At 47.3% G+C, this 12489-nt stretch overlaps 1 protein-coding gene across 1 annotated transcript in view; it reads left to right on the forward strand.

The window, feature by feature from the left end:
- Positions 1–10371, forward strand: part of ankfn1a (ankyrin repeat and fibronectin type III domain containing 1a) — a gene marked incomplete at its 3' end in the record, with an annotated part of 35325 nt that extends 24954 nt beyond the window's left edge. Inside the window, exons 10-20 of the mRNA XM_079182270.1 lie at positions 1–91; positions 421–553; positions 902–1018; positions 1181–1396; positions 1789–1955; positions 3139–3292; positions 3764–3932; positions 6070–6236; positions 7847–8063; positions 8143–8335; positions 9636–10371. The exon at positions 1–91 is cut by the window's left edge and continues 9 nt beyond it. Of these exons, the coding sequence (XP_079038396.1) occupies positions 1–91; positions 421–553; positions 902–1018; positions 1181–1396; positions 1789–1955; positions 3139–3292; positions 3764–3932; positions 6070–6236; positions 7847–8063; positions 8143–8335; positions 9636–10371 (2360 nt within the window). The remainder of the gene's footprint in view (positions 92–420; positions 554–901; positions 1019–1180; positions 1397–1788; positions 1956–3138; positions 3293–3763; positions 3933–6069; positions 6237–7846; positions 8064–8142; positions 8336–9635) is intronic.
- Positions 10372–12489: the final 2118 nt, after the last annotated feature.

Below are 12489 nucleotides of genomic sequence, written 5' to 3' on the forward strand. Positions count from 1 at the left end.
AGCTCCAGAACCCGAGCAGGAAGCAGTCTGTCTCCAGAAGTCTGAAGCATCTCTTCAACTCCTCCAACAAGTTTGTGAAGACTCTGAGGAGGTTTGTTCTGAAGCTCTGAAGGAGTTCAAGAGACAAAAACAAACTACGCAAGTCTAAAAATAACATTGAACAAAATGTAAATAAAAACATCTGATTTGACACAGGACCCTTTAAAGAAGTATAAATATACATAATATCTGTTCTTGACTAAGTCCTGCTGCCACAAATACTCACTAAACTAAAAATAGTCCCCTTCAAAGTCAGTATTTGCTGCTGTTTGTTTGAATGCTTCACTTCTCTGATGTTATCAATGACATCAATAGAAGAAACACACATCCTGTCCATCACTAGACCTGGTTTTAATGGAGCCCTGTGCTGTGGGTCTACAGGGGGATCTACCTGGCTGCTGTCTTCTACCACAAGGACAGTTTACTGGTGACGGCCGAGGACCAGATCCCCATCGTGGAGGTGGACGACTCCTACAGCAGCTCCTTGATGCAGGACTTCCTCTGGTTCACCAAGGTAACGGCTGCTACGGGGGCTTTATTACCCAACATGCAAAGCAGTACGTGGTCTCCATCTTAATGCAGATCCAGACGTCTGATGCTAACGTTAGCTCAGCTTGTTTCTCTGATAACTTCAGATCCAGACGTCTGATGCTAACGTTAGCTCAGCTTTGCTAACGTTAGCTCAGCTTGTTTCTCTGATAACTTCAGATCCAGACGTCTGATGCTAACGTTAGCTCAGCTTTGCTAACGTTAGCTCAGCTTGTTTCTCTGATAACTTCAGATCCAGTTGTTTAATAAATAACAGAAAACGAACAATAGAAGCTGCTCAGTTTAGATGAATAATGTCTGTCTGTCTCTGCAGCTGTCCTGTATGTGGGAGGACGTCCGGTGGCTGAGACAGAGTATGTCGGTGTCCATGTCTTCATCCTCCACTCTGCAGGCTCGGCACAAGATGCTCACCGCCGCCAGCCAGCTGCAGGTCAGAACCCAGAAAAAAGACCTGAACAAAGGAAAGCTCACACAGAGTGAATAAACTGAATCACAAGTGCAGATTATATATCTATACATATAAATCATTTGAATGTTGTTATCGTGTTCTAACATATGAAGGTGTGTGGGTGTGTACCGACTCTTCCTGCAGAACCTCCTGGGGACTCACAACCTGGGCCGGGTCCACTACGAGCCCATCAAGGACCGACACGGCAACGTGCTGCTGGTGACCATCCGCGACGTGGAGAGCCAGCACTCGCTGCTCAGCGGGAAGTGGATGCAGGTGACCAAGCTGCAGAGCCAGAGAAAGTCCCTGTCCACACCTGAGGAACCGTACGCCCTCGACATCCTCATCATCACCATACAGGTGAGGAAGCTCCTCGGACCCAAGAGTCTCTAAAGACTCTCTGATAACTTAAGATCCAGACGTCTGATGCTAACGTTAGCTCAGCTTGTTCCTCTGATAACTTAAGATCCAGACGTCTGATGCTAACGTTAGCTCAGCTTGTTCCTCTGATAACTTAAGATCCAGACGTCTGATGCTAACGTTAGCTCAGCTTGTTCCTCTGATAACTTAAGATCCAGACGTCTGATGCTAACGTTAGCTCAGCTTGGTCCTCTGATAACTTAAGATCCAGACTTCTGATGCTAACGTTAGCTCAGCTTGTTCCTCTGATAACTTAAGATCCAGACTTCTGATGCTAACGTTAGCTCAGCTTGTTCCTCTGATAACTTTAATGCTAATGTTAACTCCTGCAGGACATCTTGGCGTACCAGCGGCGCAGCACCCACCGTCTGGCCCCGGGACTGTACCTGGGTTACCTGAAGCTCAGCAGCTCTGTAGACCAGATCAAAGTCCTGGTGTCCCAGCGGACCCCCAACATGCTCTGTCACAGTCGCATAAGAGAAAACTCCAACGTGTCCAGGTATAAAAACACACACCGATGAGTTAAAGACAGATGGTGGATAACAACACTTCTTCATTTACAGTCATAATTCAAACACTTTCTTACGTCAGGAATGATTATTACTTCTGATCAAAATGTTTTCACTCCCACATTGTACAACATTCCTGCTGGTGGACAAATCTTTGCATTAAAATCGGACCCAACTTACTATGAGGAACCTTTTCATTCAGTGTTGGTTCTGGCGCCCCCTGTGGACTAATGAGGTAGTGTTCCTGAGCACCAGAGTCCCTTTAGAAAACCTCTCATTTCACTGCAGCAGATGTGAAGCTCCAAACATCTGCATCGCCCCCTGGTGGCGGTTAGTTTAGGGAGCGCTTGATTTTGACACGCAGCAACGTTTTCTACCAGTAGTTTTAAACGTCAATATCGCAGTCAATCACGTTCATTTAGTTGTGGGATTGACATTAATATTAGATTAACTGTGCAGCCTTAGTTTGTATCATGAGTGAGATCATTGGTGAGTGTGTGTTCATGTATTCATGTGTATGAATACTTGTGTCTCTCCTCTGACAGAATCTGAAAACAACTTCCAGAGAAACTCTGAGGAATGAGACCGTATTACGCTACACAGTGTGTGTGTGTGTGTGTGTGTGTGTGTGTGTGTGTGTGTGTGTGTGTGTGTGTGTGTGTGTGTGTGTGTCTCTTCTGAGCTGGGTCCAATCTGATTGGCTGAGAGCTACCTGAAGTATTTCTGTTCGTTGGTGTCCAGAACAGGAATGTCTCTGCAGAGATGAGAACGTGTGAAGTGAGAAACAGTAGTCCTTACAAAGATAGAAGAATAACAGTGTGTGTGTGTATGAAGGCAAATCACTGTCAAAATGATCCATGAGATCCATGCGTGCGCAAAAATCAAACAGCCGCTCGCGTATTTTCCTTTGACGAGCGCTTTTATATCACTCCGCGAGCAAAAGTCCGTCTCGCGCGAGAGTGAATTTTGCTCGCGTTGGACTGAAGCTGCTGTTGATTGTGTCCTTCTTTAATAATGTTAACATGTGCAGCTGATCATGTTATTGTATGAAATATATATTATTGATTAACGTGCTGGTATTTTGGTCTTTTTAAAACGTATTAATATAATATGAACTATTCCAGGTCACAGTGGAGACTAAATATGAACACTTTGTATGTGATGGTGGTTCAGGGAGGAGTGGGACTGGATCCAGATGCTGTCGGCTGCAGGTGACAAGGCGGAGGAGGCGGAGTCCAGTGCAGAAAGCCACGCCCCTTTACTGTACTACGAGCTGCAGACGGCGATCAAGTCTCTGCTGAAACACCTGAACCTACCTCTGCCTCAGGTAACGACCGTTAACATGATGAGTTTCAGCATCAGTCTGCAGTTAAAGGAGGAGAATGTTGAGAATCAGGACTCGTCTGTTGAACTGATTCATTTCCCTCTGAAGTTTGTTTTATGCTTAAAATCTGAGCTGGTTTGTTTTTTAGGTGGTAATTCTCTTAAATAGTTATATCAGGATCTTCTCTACATTTATATATCTTTCATGTAAATGTTGTTTTCGTCGTAATCGTAGTAAATTATTTTTATCGTTAAGAGATTAAGAAACTTAATTTACGATTCACATTAAAGGTTTTATTTCAGTTTTCCAGCTTTGTTCCTTTATTGAAATCTTGAGATTGAGGTTTTCTACTCAGATTTCCGTCCAAAATTAGCACCGTTATTGCCCAGATTATCACAGATTATCATCCAGATTATGTGTGTGTGTGTGTGTGTGTGTGTGTGTGTGTGTGTGTGTGTGTGTGTGTGTTCGCAGGCCCGTCACTTCCGCCTCTACAGTCAGGAGGTCGTGGAGCTCGGTCACGGCGTCTCCTTCCTGCTGCTGCTGCCGGCGGCTGACGACGTTTGCTCCGCCCCCGGACAGTCCAACCCCTACACCCCGCTGTCAGGGTTCCTCCACCTCCCTCTGCAGATGTTCGAGCTCGGTAACAACACACACACACACACACACACATACACACACACACACACACACACACCTTTAAGTTAGTAACCAGTTACTTTTCAGATGACAGTCGTTCATCCCCTTCCTGTCCAGGTAAAACCACGTATCTCCAGATGTGTAGAGAAAACCCTCGTCCTTCAGCTAAATCAAGTCTTTAAAAGCCTCGTGGATCAGATGCAAAACTCATCTTCACAAAGCTGTTTGTTCTTTTTAGAGATCCGAGGTTCACATGATGTTCTTATATGATGCATTAATGTAGATTCAAGTAAACAGGATATAAAGGAGCTACAATGCTACGTACACATTGATGCAGCTTCATTCAGGTCGTCTGTGCTGACTGTGTTGAGGTGGACAGACTGAGCTGTGTTACACACACACACACACACACACACACACACCTCCGTCTGCAGGGAGCAGCACTAAATCAGACTGCAGGCTCCAGCAGGACGGCCTCTCTGCTGACCCCCCCCCCCCCCACACACACACATACACACACAAACACACACACAAGAATGTGTCAATAACACCCATACACACTGCACAATACTGCCTCTTTGTACACACACTGACCTCCTCACCAGCTGCGTCTCTCTGAGGAAAACTCTCTGAATATGGGACCAGATTTATGGCACTTCTTTACAAAAGTTCCCCCAAAAATGTCCCACATTTTCACCAATTATCATCAAGATTTTTACCTGCTGTCATCTAGATTATCGCGGGTTATAATCCAAATATAACCTGCTTTAGTCCAGATTCTCATTGCTCATCCTCCAGATTTTCACAGATTACCGTCCAGATTAACACAGGTTATCGTCCAGATTAACACAGGTTACCGTCCAGATTAACACAGGATATCGTCCAGATTAACTCAGGTTACCGTCCAGATTAACACAGGATATCGTCCAGATTAACTCAGGTTACCGTCCAGATTAACACAGATTACCGTCCAGATTAACACAGGATATCGTCCAGATTAACACAGGTTACCGTCCAGATTAACACAGGATATCGTCCAGATTAACTCAGGTTACCGTCCAGATTAACACAGGTTACCGTCCAGATTAACAGGTTACCGTCCAGATTAACAGGTTACCGTCCAGATTAACACAGGATATCGTCCAGATTAACACAGGATATCGTCCAGATTAACACAGGATACCGTCCAGATTAACACAGGTTACCGTCCAGATTAACACAGGTTACCGTCCAGATTAACACAGGTTACCGTCCAGATTAACACAGGTTATCGTCCAGATTAACACAGGTTTTCGTCCTGATTAACACAGGATATCGTCCAGATTAACACAGGTTATCGTCCAGATTAACACAGGTTACCGTCCAGATTAACACAGGTTACCGTCCAGATTAACAGGTTACCGTCCAGATTAACAGGTTACCGTCCAGATTAACACAGGATATCGTCCAGATTAACACAGGTTATCGTCCAGATTAACACAGGTTACCGTCCAGATTAACACAGGTTACCGTCCAGATTAACACAGGTTACCGTCCAGATTAACACAGGTTACCGTCCAGATTAACACAGGTTACCGTCCAGATTAACAGGTTACCGTCCAGATTAACACAGGATATCGTCCAGATTAACACAGGATATCGTCCAGATTAACACAGGATTTCGTCCAGATTAACACAGGATATCGTCCAGATTAACACAGGTTACCGTCCAGATTAACACAGATTACCGTCCAGATTAACACAGGATATCGTCCAGATTAACACAGGATATCGTCCAGATTAACACAGATTACCGTCCAGATTAACACAGGATATCGTCCAGATTAACACAGGTTACTGTCCAGATTAACACAGGTTACCGTCCAGATTAACAGGTTATTGTCAGATGATTTCTGTCCTCTCACATCCAAAAGTTGTTTTCTTAAATACATTTCTTAAATACAAAATGTTGTAAATGTTTGTTTTTTGAATACATATTTGTTTTTACATCCATCTACAGAATGTTTTTTATGTCAGTTTGTGGTTTTATTTTTATTTTGTTTTGGTTAATTGAGAACTTTATAGTTGTGGATTTATTTCCATCGTTGGCTCTTCTTCCTCTTCTTCCTCCTCTTCCTCTCGGTGTTTCTTTCGTCCTTCAGTTCACTTCTGCACCTTCAAAGAGAAGTTCATCAGCCTGTACTGCCGCCTGTCCTCCGTGCTGGACCTGGACGCTCTCATTACCCAGCAGGCATTGCGAGAAGCCATCAGTGACGGCGAGGTTGCGTCGGCTAAACAGAGACACCAGCTGATCCTGGACTACATCCAGGTGAGGAACCGACACGCAGCCCTTCACCCCCTCACCTCCTTACCTCCTCAGCCCCTCACCTCCTCAGCCCTTCACCCCCTCACCTCCTTACCTCCTCAGCCCCTCACCTCCTCAGCCCCTCACCTCCTCAGCCCTTCACCCCCTCACCTCCTTACCTCCTCAGCCCCTCACCTCCTCAGCCCCTCACCTCCTCAGCCCCTCACCTCCTCAGCCCCTCACCCCCTCACCTCCTTACCTCCTCAGCCCCTCACCTCCTCAGCCCCTCACCTCCTCAGCCCTTCACCCCCTCACCTCCTTACCTCCTCAGCCCCTCACCTCCTCAGCCCTTCACCCCCTCACCTCCTTACCTCCTCAGCCCCTCACCTCCTCAGCCCCTCACCTCCTCACCTCCTTACCTCCTCAGCCCCTCACCTCCTCAGCCCCTCACCTCCTCACCTCCTTACCTCCTCAGCCCCTCACCTCCTCAGCCCCTCACCTCCTCAGCCCTTCACCCCCTCACCTCCTTACCTCCTCAGCCCCTCACCTCCTTACCTCCTCACCTGCTTACCTCCTCAGCCCCTCACCTCCTCACCTCTTTTATTTTGAAAAGACAGTTTTCATGTAACGAGCAGTATTGACACGTTGTTGTCAATAGTTGTTTGACTTCAGTAGTAACTTTTCATAAGAGATCATAAAACATGACATCATGTTAACCTGATGATGTCATCGTTGTGTGTGTGTGTGTGTGTGTGTGTGTGTGTGTGTGTGTGTGTGCGTGTGTGTGCGTGCGTGCGCGTGCGTGCGAGGACACATGGACACGTGTCCACGTGTCCATGTGTCCTCGCTCGGAGGAGGAACTTTCCGTCTGCAGCAGATCAGACTGTGACAGCAGCTTCACAGATCTATGATTTAAGACAAACTGAGACACAGAGACGTCTCCAAGGAGCAGCTCTCTGCTCAGCGTCAGAGTGTGTGTGTGTGTGAGTGTGTGTGTGAGTGTGTGTGTGTGAGTGTGTGTATGTGTGTGTGTGTGAGTGTGTGTGTGTGAGTGTGTGTGTGTGTGTGTGTGTGTGTGTGTGTGTGTGTGTGTGTGTGTGTCTGTGCATATGTGTGTGTGTGTCTGCGTGTGTCTGTGTGTGTGAGTGTGTGTGCGCGTGTGTGCGCGTGCGTGCGCGTGCGTGCGTGTGCGTGCGTGTGCGAGCGTGTGTGCGTGTGTGCGCGTGTGTGCGCGTGTGTGTGCGTGCGCGTGCGTGCGTGTGCGTGCGTGTGCGAGTGTGTGCGCGTGCGTGCGTGTGCGTGCGTGTGCGTGCGTGTGCGTGCGTGTGTGAGTGTGTGTGCGTGTGTGCGTGCGTGTCTGTGTGCGTGCGTGTGTGTGTCCTGCTTTGTCGTCTGACCTCATCTTGACCTCGTGTCTCTTCGTTCTCCTCCAAATCAAACACTCATCTCATCTCATCTCATCTCGACTCCGTTGACGTTTTTAATCGTTTCCACTTCGTCTCAACAGACACGAAGACGTTTTGGTTCTTTTTTTTGCTCCGTCACATTTTTCTCTCTGTGGTCTTGATTTTCAAAATAAAAAGTGAGTGAAATGAACCTGTGACCTCTGACCTCTGACCTCTGACCTCTAACAGCAGCTGGACGAGATGCGTCGTGACCTCCGCTGGATCACCGACGCCCTCCAGTACGCCCGCTACAAGCAGCCTCGCGGCGGCGTCCCCGTCACCAGCCTGGTGGACGTCAGCGCGGCAGAGAGCGACCAGCAGAAGACGGACTCCACCTCCTCCAACACGGACTTCCTGCCCACGCCGTCGCCCTCGCCGGAGCTCCGCCGGAGGAAGGCCGTCAGCGGTGGGTCGTCGCTCAGCAGCTCCGCTTTAAAACGTAGATTTAATCAAATAACTCTGCGATCTTTGTCTCCGTGCGTCAGACTCTCTGCTCGGATCGGACGAGGACGGGTCCTCGGAGGTCTTCCTGCCGACCGACAGCGACTACGACTCCAGCGACGCCCTGAGCCCCCGAGACCTGGACCTGCTCTACTCTCCGGCTCAGGATCTCTCCCAGCAGGCCGTTCACTCGCTGGGCGGCAGCGCCCCGGACGTGCTCCAGATCCACGAGCTCAGGTCAGTTCTCTGAGACCCAAAACCAGGGTCCCCCCAAGAACCTTAAACCCTGAACCCTCAGGGACTCGATGACGTCTCCGGTTAAATGTTTGAGTGTAAATATTGATGGTAACATCACGTCAGCGTGACAACGTCGCAACATGTTGTGGACTTCTTCCTCCCGGAGTTAAACGTCGACGTGGTTCTATAATAATATATATAATATATAATAAAGGTTTGATGAATAATCTCTGTGTAAATATAATACGTACATGTTTCATCCTCTCTGTTTCTTAACGTTTCCATGCTTCCACAGGTAACCCCGTGTTTAACGTCACATTGCTATGAATTGTGGGTAACTCCCTTTGTCAAAGTCTGCAGACTTAAAGAAAGTGTTGATGAATAAATCTAAATGTCTGAGACCTTAAAACTCTTGATGTTAAACGACATTCAGACTGAACACGAGACACAAACATGTAGAATACAGAGAGAAGTATGAGGAAACATTTAGCTGAGTGACAGCAAGTACAAGTACAGCTACAAGTACAGTTACAGGTACAAGTACAGCTACAAGTACAGTTACAGGTACAAGTACAGTTACAAGTACAGCTACAGGTACAGTTACAAGTACAGCTACAGGTACAAGTACAGCTACAAGTACAGCTACAGGTACGAGTACAGCTACAAGTACAGCTACAAGTACAGCTACAGGTACAAGTACAGCTACAAGTACAGGTACAAGTACAGCTACAAGTACAGTTACAGGTACAAGTACAGCTACAAGAACAGGTACAAGTACAGCTACAAGTACAGTTACAGGTACAAGTACAGCTACAAGTACAGCTACAAGTACAAATACAAGTACAGTTACAGGTACAAGCACAAGTACAGTTATAAGTACAGGTACAAGTACAAGTACAGTTATAAGTACAGGTACAAGTATGGGTACAGTTATAAGTACAGGTACAAGCACAAGTACAGTTATAAGTACAGGTACAGGTATGAATTCAATCTGTTTATAATTCTGCTGTGAAGGAACGCTTGTTGATCATTTCATTCCTGCTTGTTTTTATTTTTTCTATATTCTTCCTTTTGGTCAGTTTTAATGTATTTGTACATGAACTTTATTCTGTATACTGTGTTAGTTAAAGTGGTCTCTTTACTGGGATCGTTGGGAGCTTTGGCTCGACCTTTAGACGATGTTGTCACTTCCTGTCTGGAGTCGATCAAAGCTGATTGGTTGATCCAACTTCCTGTCTGGAGGTTTTCTTCAGAGACGAGTATCGATAATAAAACTGTCCTCTGTGTCTTTGTCTCTCAGGTACAGCGTCTGCCCCCCCACAGACCTCCGTCTCTCCCCCCTCCTCCCCCACTCCCTCTCCGGTCTGCCTCGCTCCCCCTCCCTCTCCAGGACCTCGCCTACGTCCCCTCGGTTCTTCACAGACCTCCCCCTGTCCCCGGCTCTATGCGACACCACCAGGACCACCAGGACCTCGCCTACGTCCCCGTCCCTCTCCCTGTCCCCGGCTCTGTCCGACACCACCAGGACCCTGGAGGGCCTCTCGCTGTCCGGGAGCCCCCAGGAGGGCGTGGCCCCCCCGCTGAGGGCCCTCGCCAACCCCCCCACCAAACGCAAGCTGCTCTCCAGGAGCCACCGGGGCCAGTACTTCAGCGGGCCCCAGCGCTGGCTCCGGGGCCACAGCGTGGAGAGCCACACGGGGTCCTTATCCGAGGGCGTCTACACCACCAAGCAGCTGGACCCGGACCCGCCGTCGCCCGGAGACGCCACCTTCGTTAGCCACGCCTCCTGCATCCTGGAGAGCGGCAAGGGCCGCCAGCGGGAGCCTCGGCCCCACGTCCGCAGGATCTTTGTGGAGCCCTGCAAGGAGCCGTCGCCCGGCCACGAGAGGAGGAGCTGGGAGGAGGAGGAGGCGAAGGCCCCAGGAGTGTCGGTGGTCGTGGAGGGGGAGGAGCCAGAGGGAGGCACCACGCAGGAAGTCGACTCAGACGACCAAACGAACGCCCAGGTGTCGGAAATGCTCAGCAGCATGCTGTAGAGATGGACGGCAGGTCGGTAGAATGAGCTTCGGCGCGGTGCGTTCAGGGACCCCGTTGAGTGTAGGTCACCAGAAAGTCGGCAGCGATCAGAAACCGTCACACAACCCGTCGTCACGCACGAAAAATGGAAGCAAGTGGACTCCGAAATACACTTTGAGTCGAGGTTCTATAAAAATCCCAGTCCTCTTCACGGAGCTTTCGACCACTTCACATGGTCTTCCTCTGCAGTTTCATCCGACAACATGAAAATCTAAAACATAATCAGCTCAAAACTTCAGTTCAGTTCCAAAGTTAAAGGCTCAACTTAAAAATCTCAACATGAGGTTTAACGGCTCTGAGATCAATCAGCGGATTCTGATCCGGATCCGTGTCTGGACCTCAAACGCCCCGTCAGCGTCGGGCGGGTGTGACGTTAACGTGAAGCGACCGTCTGATTCAAAGCGTCAAGCATCCAAACGTTTCCTGTTTCCTTCGTGGTCCTAAAGAAAACTTTATTTAAAACACGTTAAGATATAATTACACAATACAGAATAAATACATCAACAGCAATGAAGGTAAAACACCAGCCTTCAGAAAATAGAGAAGATATGAAAAAAGTTTAGTCGTTAAAATGATAAAACGCTTCATCTGAACATCATGTGTTTGATGTAAAATAACCTCAACACCACTGTCTCTTTGTCTCTCTGTCTCTTTGTCTCTCTCTGTCTCTCTGTATCTCTGTCTTTTTGTCACTCTGTCTCTTTGTATCTCTGTCTCTTTGTATCTCTGTCTCTTTGTCTCTCTGTCTCTGTGTCTCTCTGTCTCTTTGTCTCTCTCTGTCTCTCTGTATCTCTGTCTTTTTGTCACTCTGTCTCTTTGTATCTCTGTCTCTTTGTATCTCTGTCTCTTTGTCTCTCTGTCTCTTTGTATCTCTGTCTCTTTGTATCTCTGTCTTTTTGTCACTCTGTCTCTTTGTGTCTCTGTCTTTTTGTCACTCTGTCTCTTTGTGTCTCTGTCTTTTTGTCACTCTGTCTCTTTGTGTCTCTGTCTCTCCACCACAGTGACGATTGGACGGGCCTGTTAAAGACGACCCCCCCCCCCCACACCCTTCAGACCTCCACAGATTGTAAACTAAACTGAAGTTGCTGGTTCAACTCCTCCAAGCCTCAGAACCCATGAATGGCATCGACTGTTACAAAGAGAATAATCAATGCAACGAGAAACCAAGTACTGCTTCTCCTTCTTCTCCTTCTCCTTCTTTTTTTTCTTCTTCTTCTTCTCCTTCTTCTTCTCCTCCTCCTCCTTCTCCTCCTCCTCCTTCTCCTCTTCCTCCTCCTCCCACCAGGACCTTTGCACCCGTTGTCTCTCCCTCTCCTCATGACGTTGTTTTCGTTCCCCTCTCAGTTAAATAGTTCTGTGATGTTGTGATTGTCTTCAGATCGTGGCTCCTCCTCTCGGTGAAGTGAATGTACAGTTGAGTCTGTTTGTGGTTGAACCCTTACTGTGGTGAGTTCAAAGACATGAGGATTATTTGGACCCTGAAAGTATTTTTGTAGTCTCTGACTGAAGACGTTACTATTTTCCCGAGATGTTGAAGAACAGTCTGCGATGTGTTTTGTGGGCATGAAGTAGTTTGTAGCTGTGGTTTGTTTTTGGACTGAAGCTTTGAGTCCAGTTTGTGCCTCTTCCTGGTTCAGCATGATGATGTCATGGGTCGGGGGGGAAGCCCCTCCTCTCATCTAAACCTCTGTCCTGTGTTTATGAAGATCAGGTTTATTCAAAGGTTTAATTAAAGGTTCTGGCTCCAAGAGGCTGACGTGCATCTCGACCTCATGTTCTCTTATAAAATGAAAGTTTGAATTTTAAACTTCCTGGCTCACAATAGATAACGACGACACATAAGGGCCATTGTTGGTAAAAAATATATATCATTTATGTAGCTGGGGGGGGGGGAGTGTTCAGAGAGAAACTCGTAGATTTATGAGAAAAAACTCACAAATTTCCCAGAAAATCAAAGATTATATAATTATAAATTTCCAAGAAAAAGCTCAGAAATTGTGCAAAACCATGGAACATAAATATTTACTATATTAACATATATATGTATATGTGTATATATATATATATGTATATGTATA

This window comes from Pholis gunnellus (assembly GCF_910591455.1).
Source record: "Pholis gunnellus genome assembly, chromosome: 21".
NCBI lineage: Eukaryota > Metazoa > Chordata > Actinopteri > Perciformes > Pholidae > Pholis > Pholis gunnellus.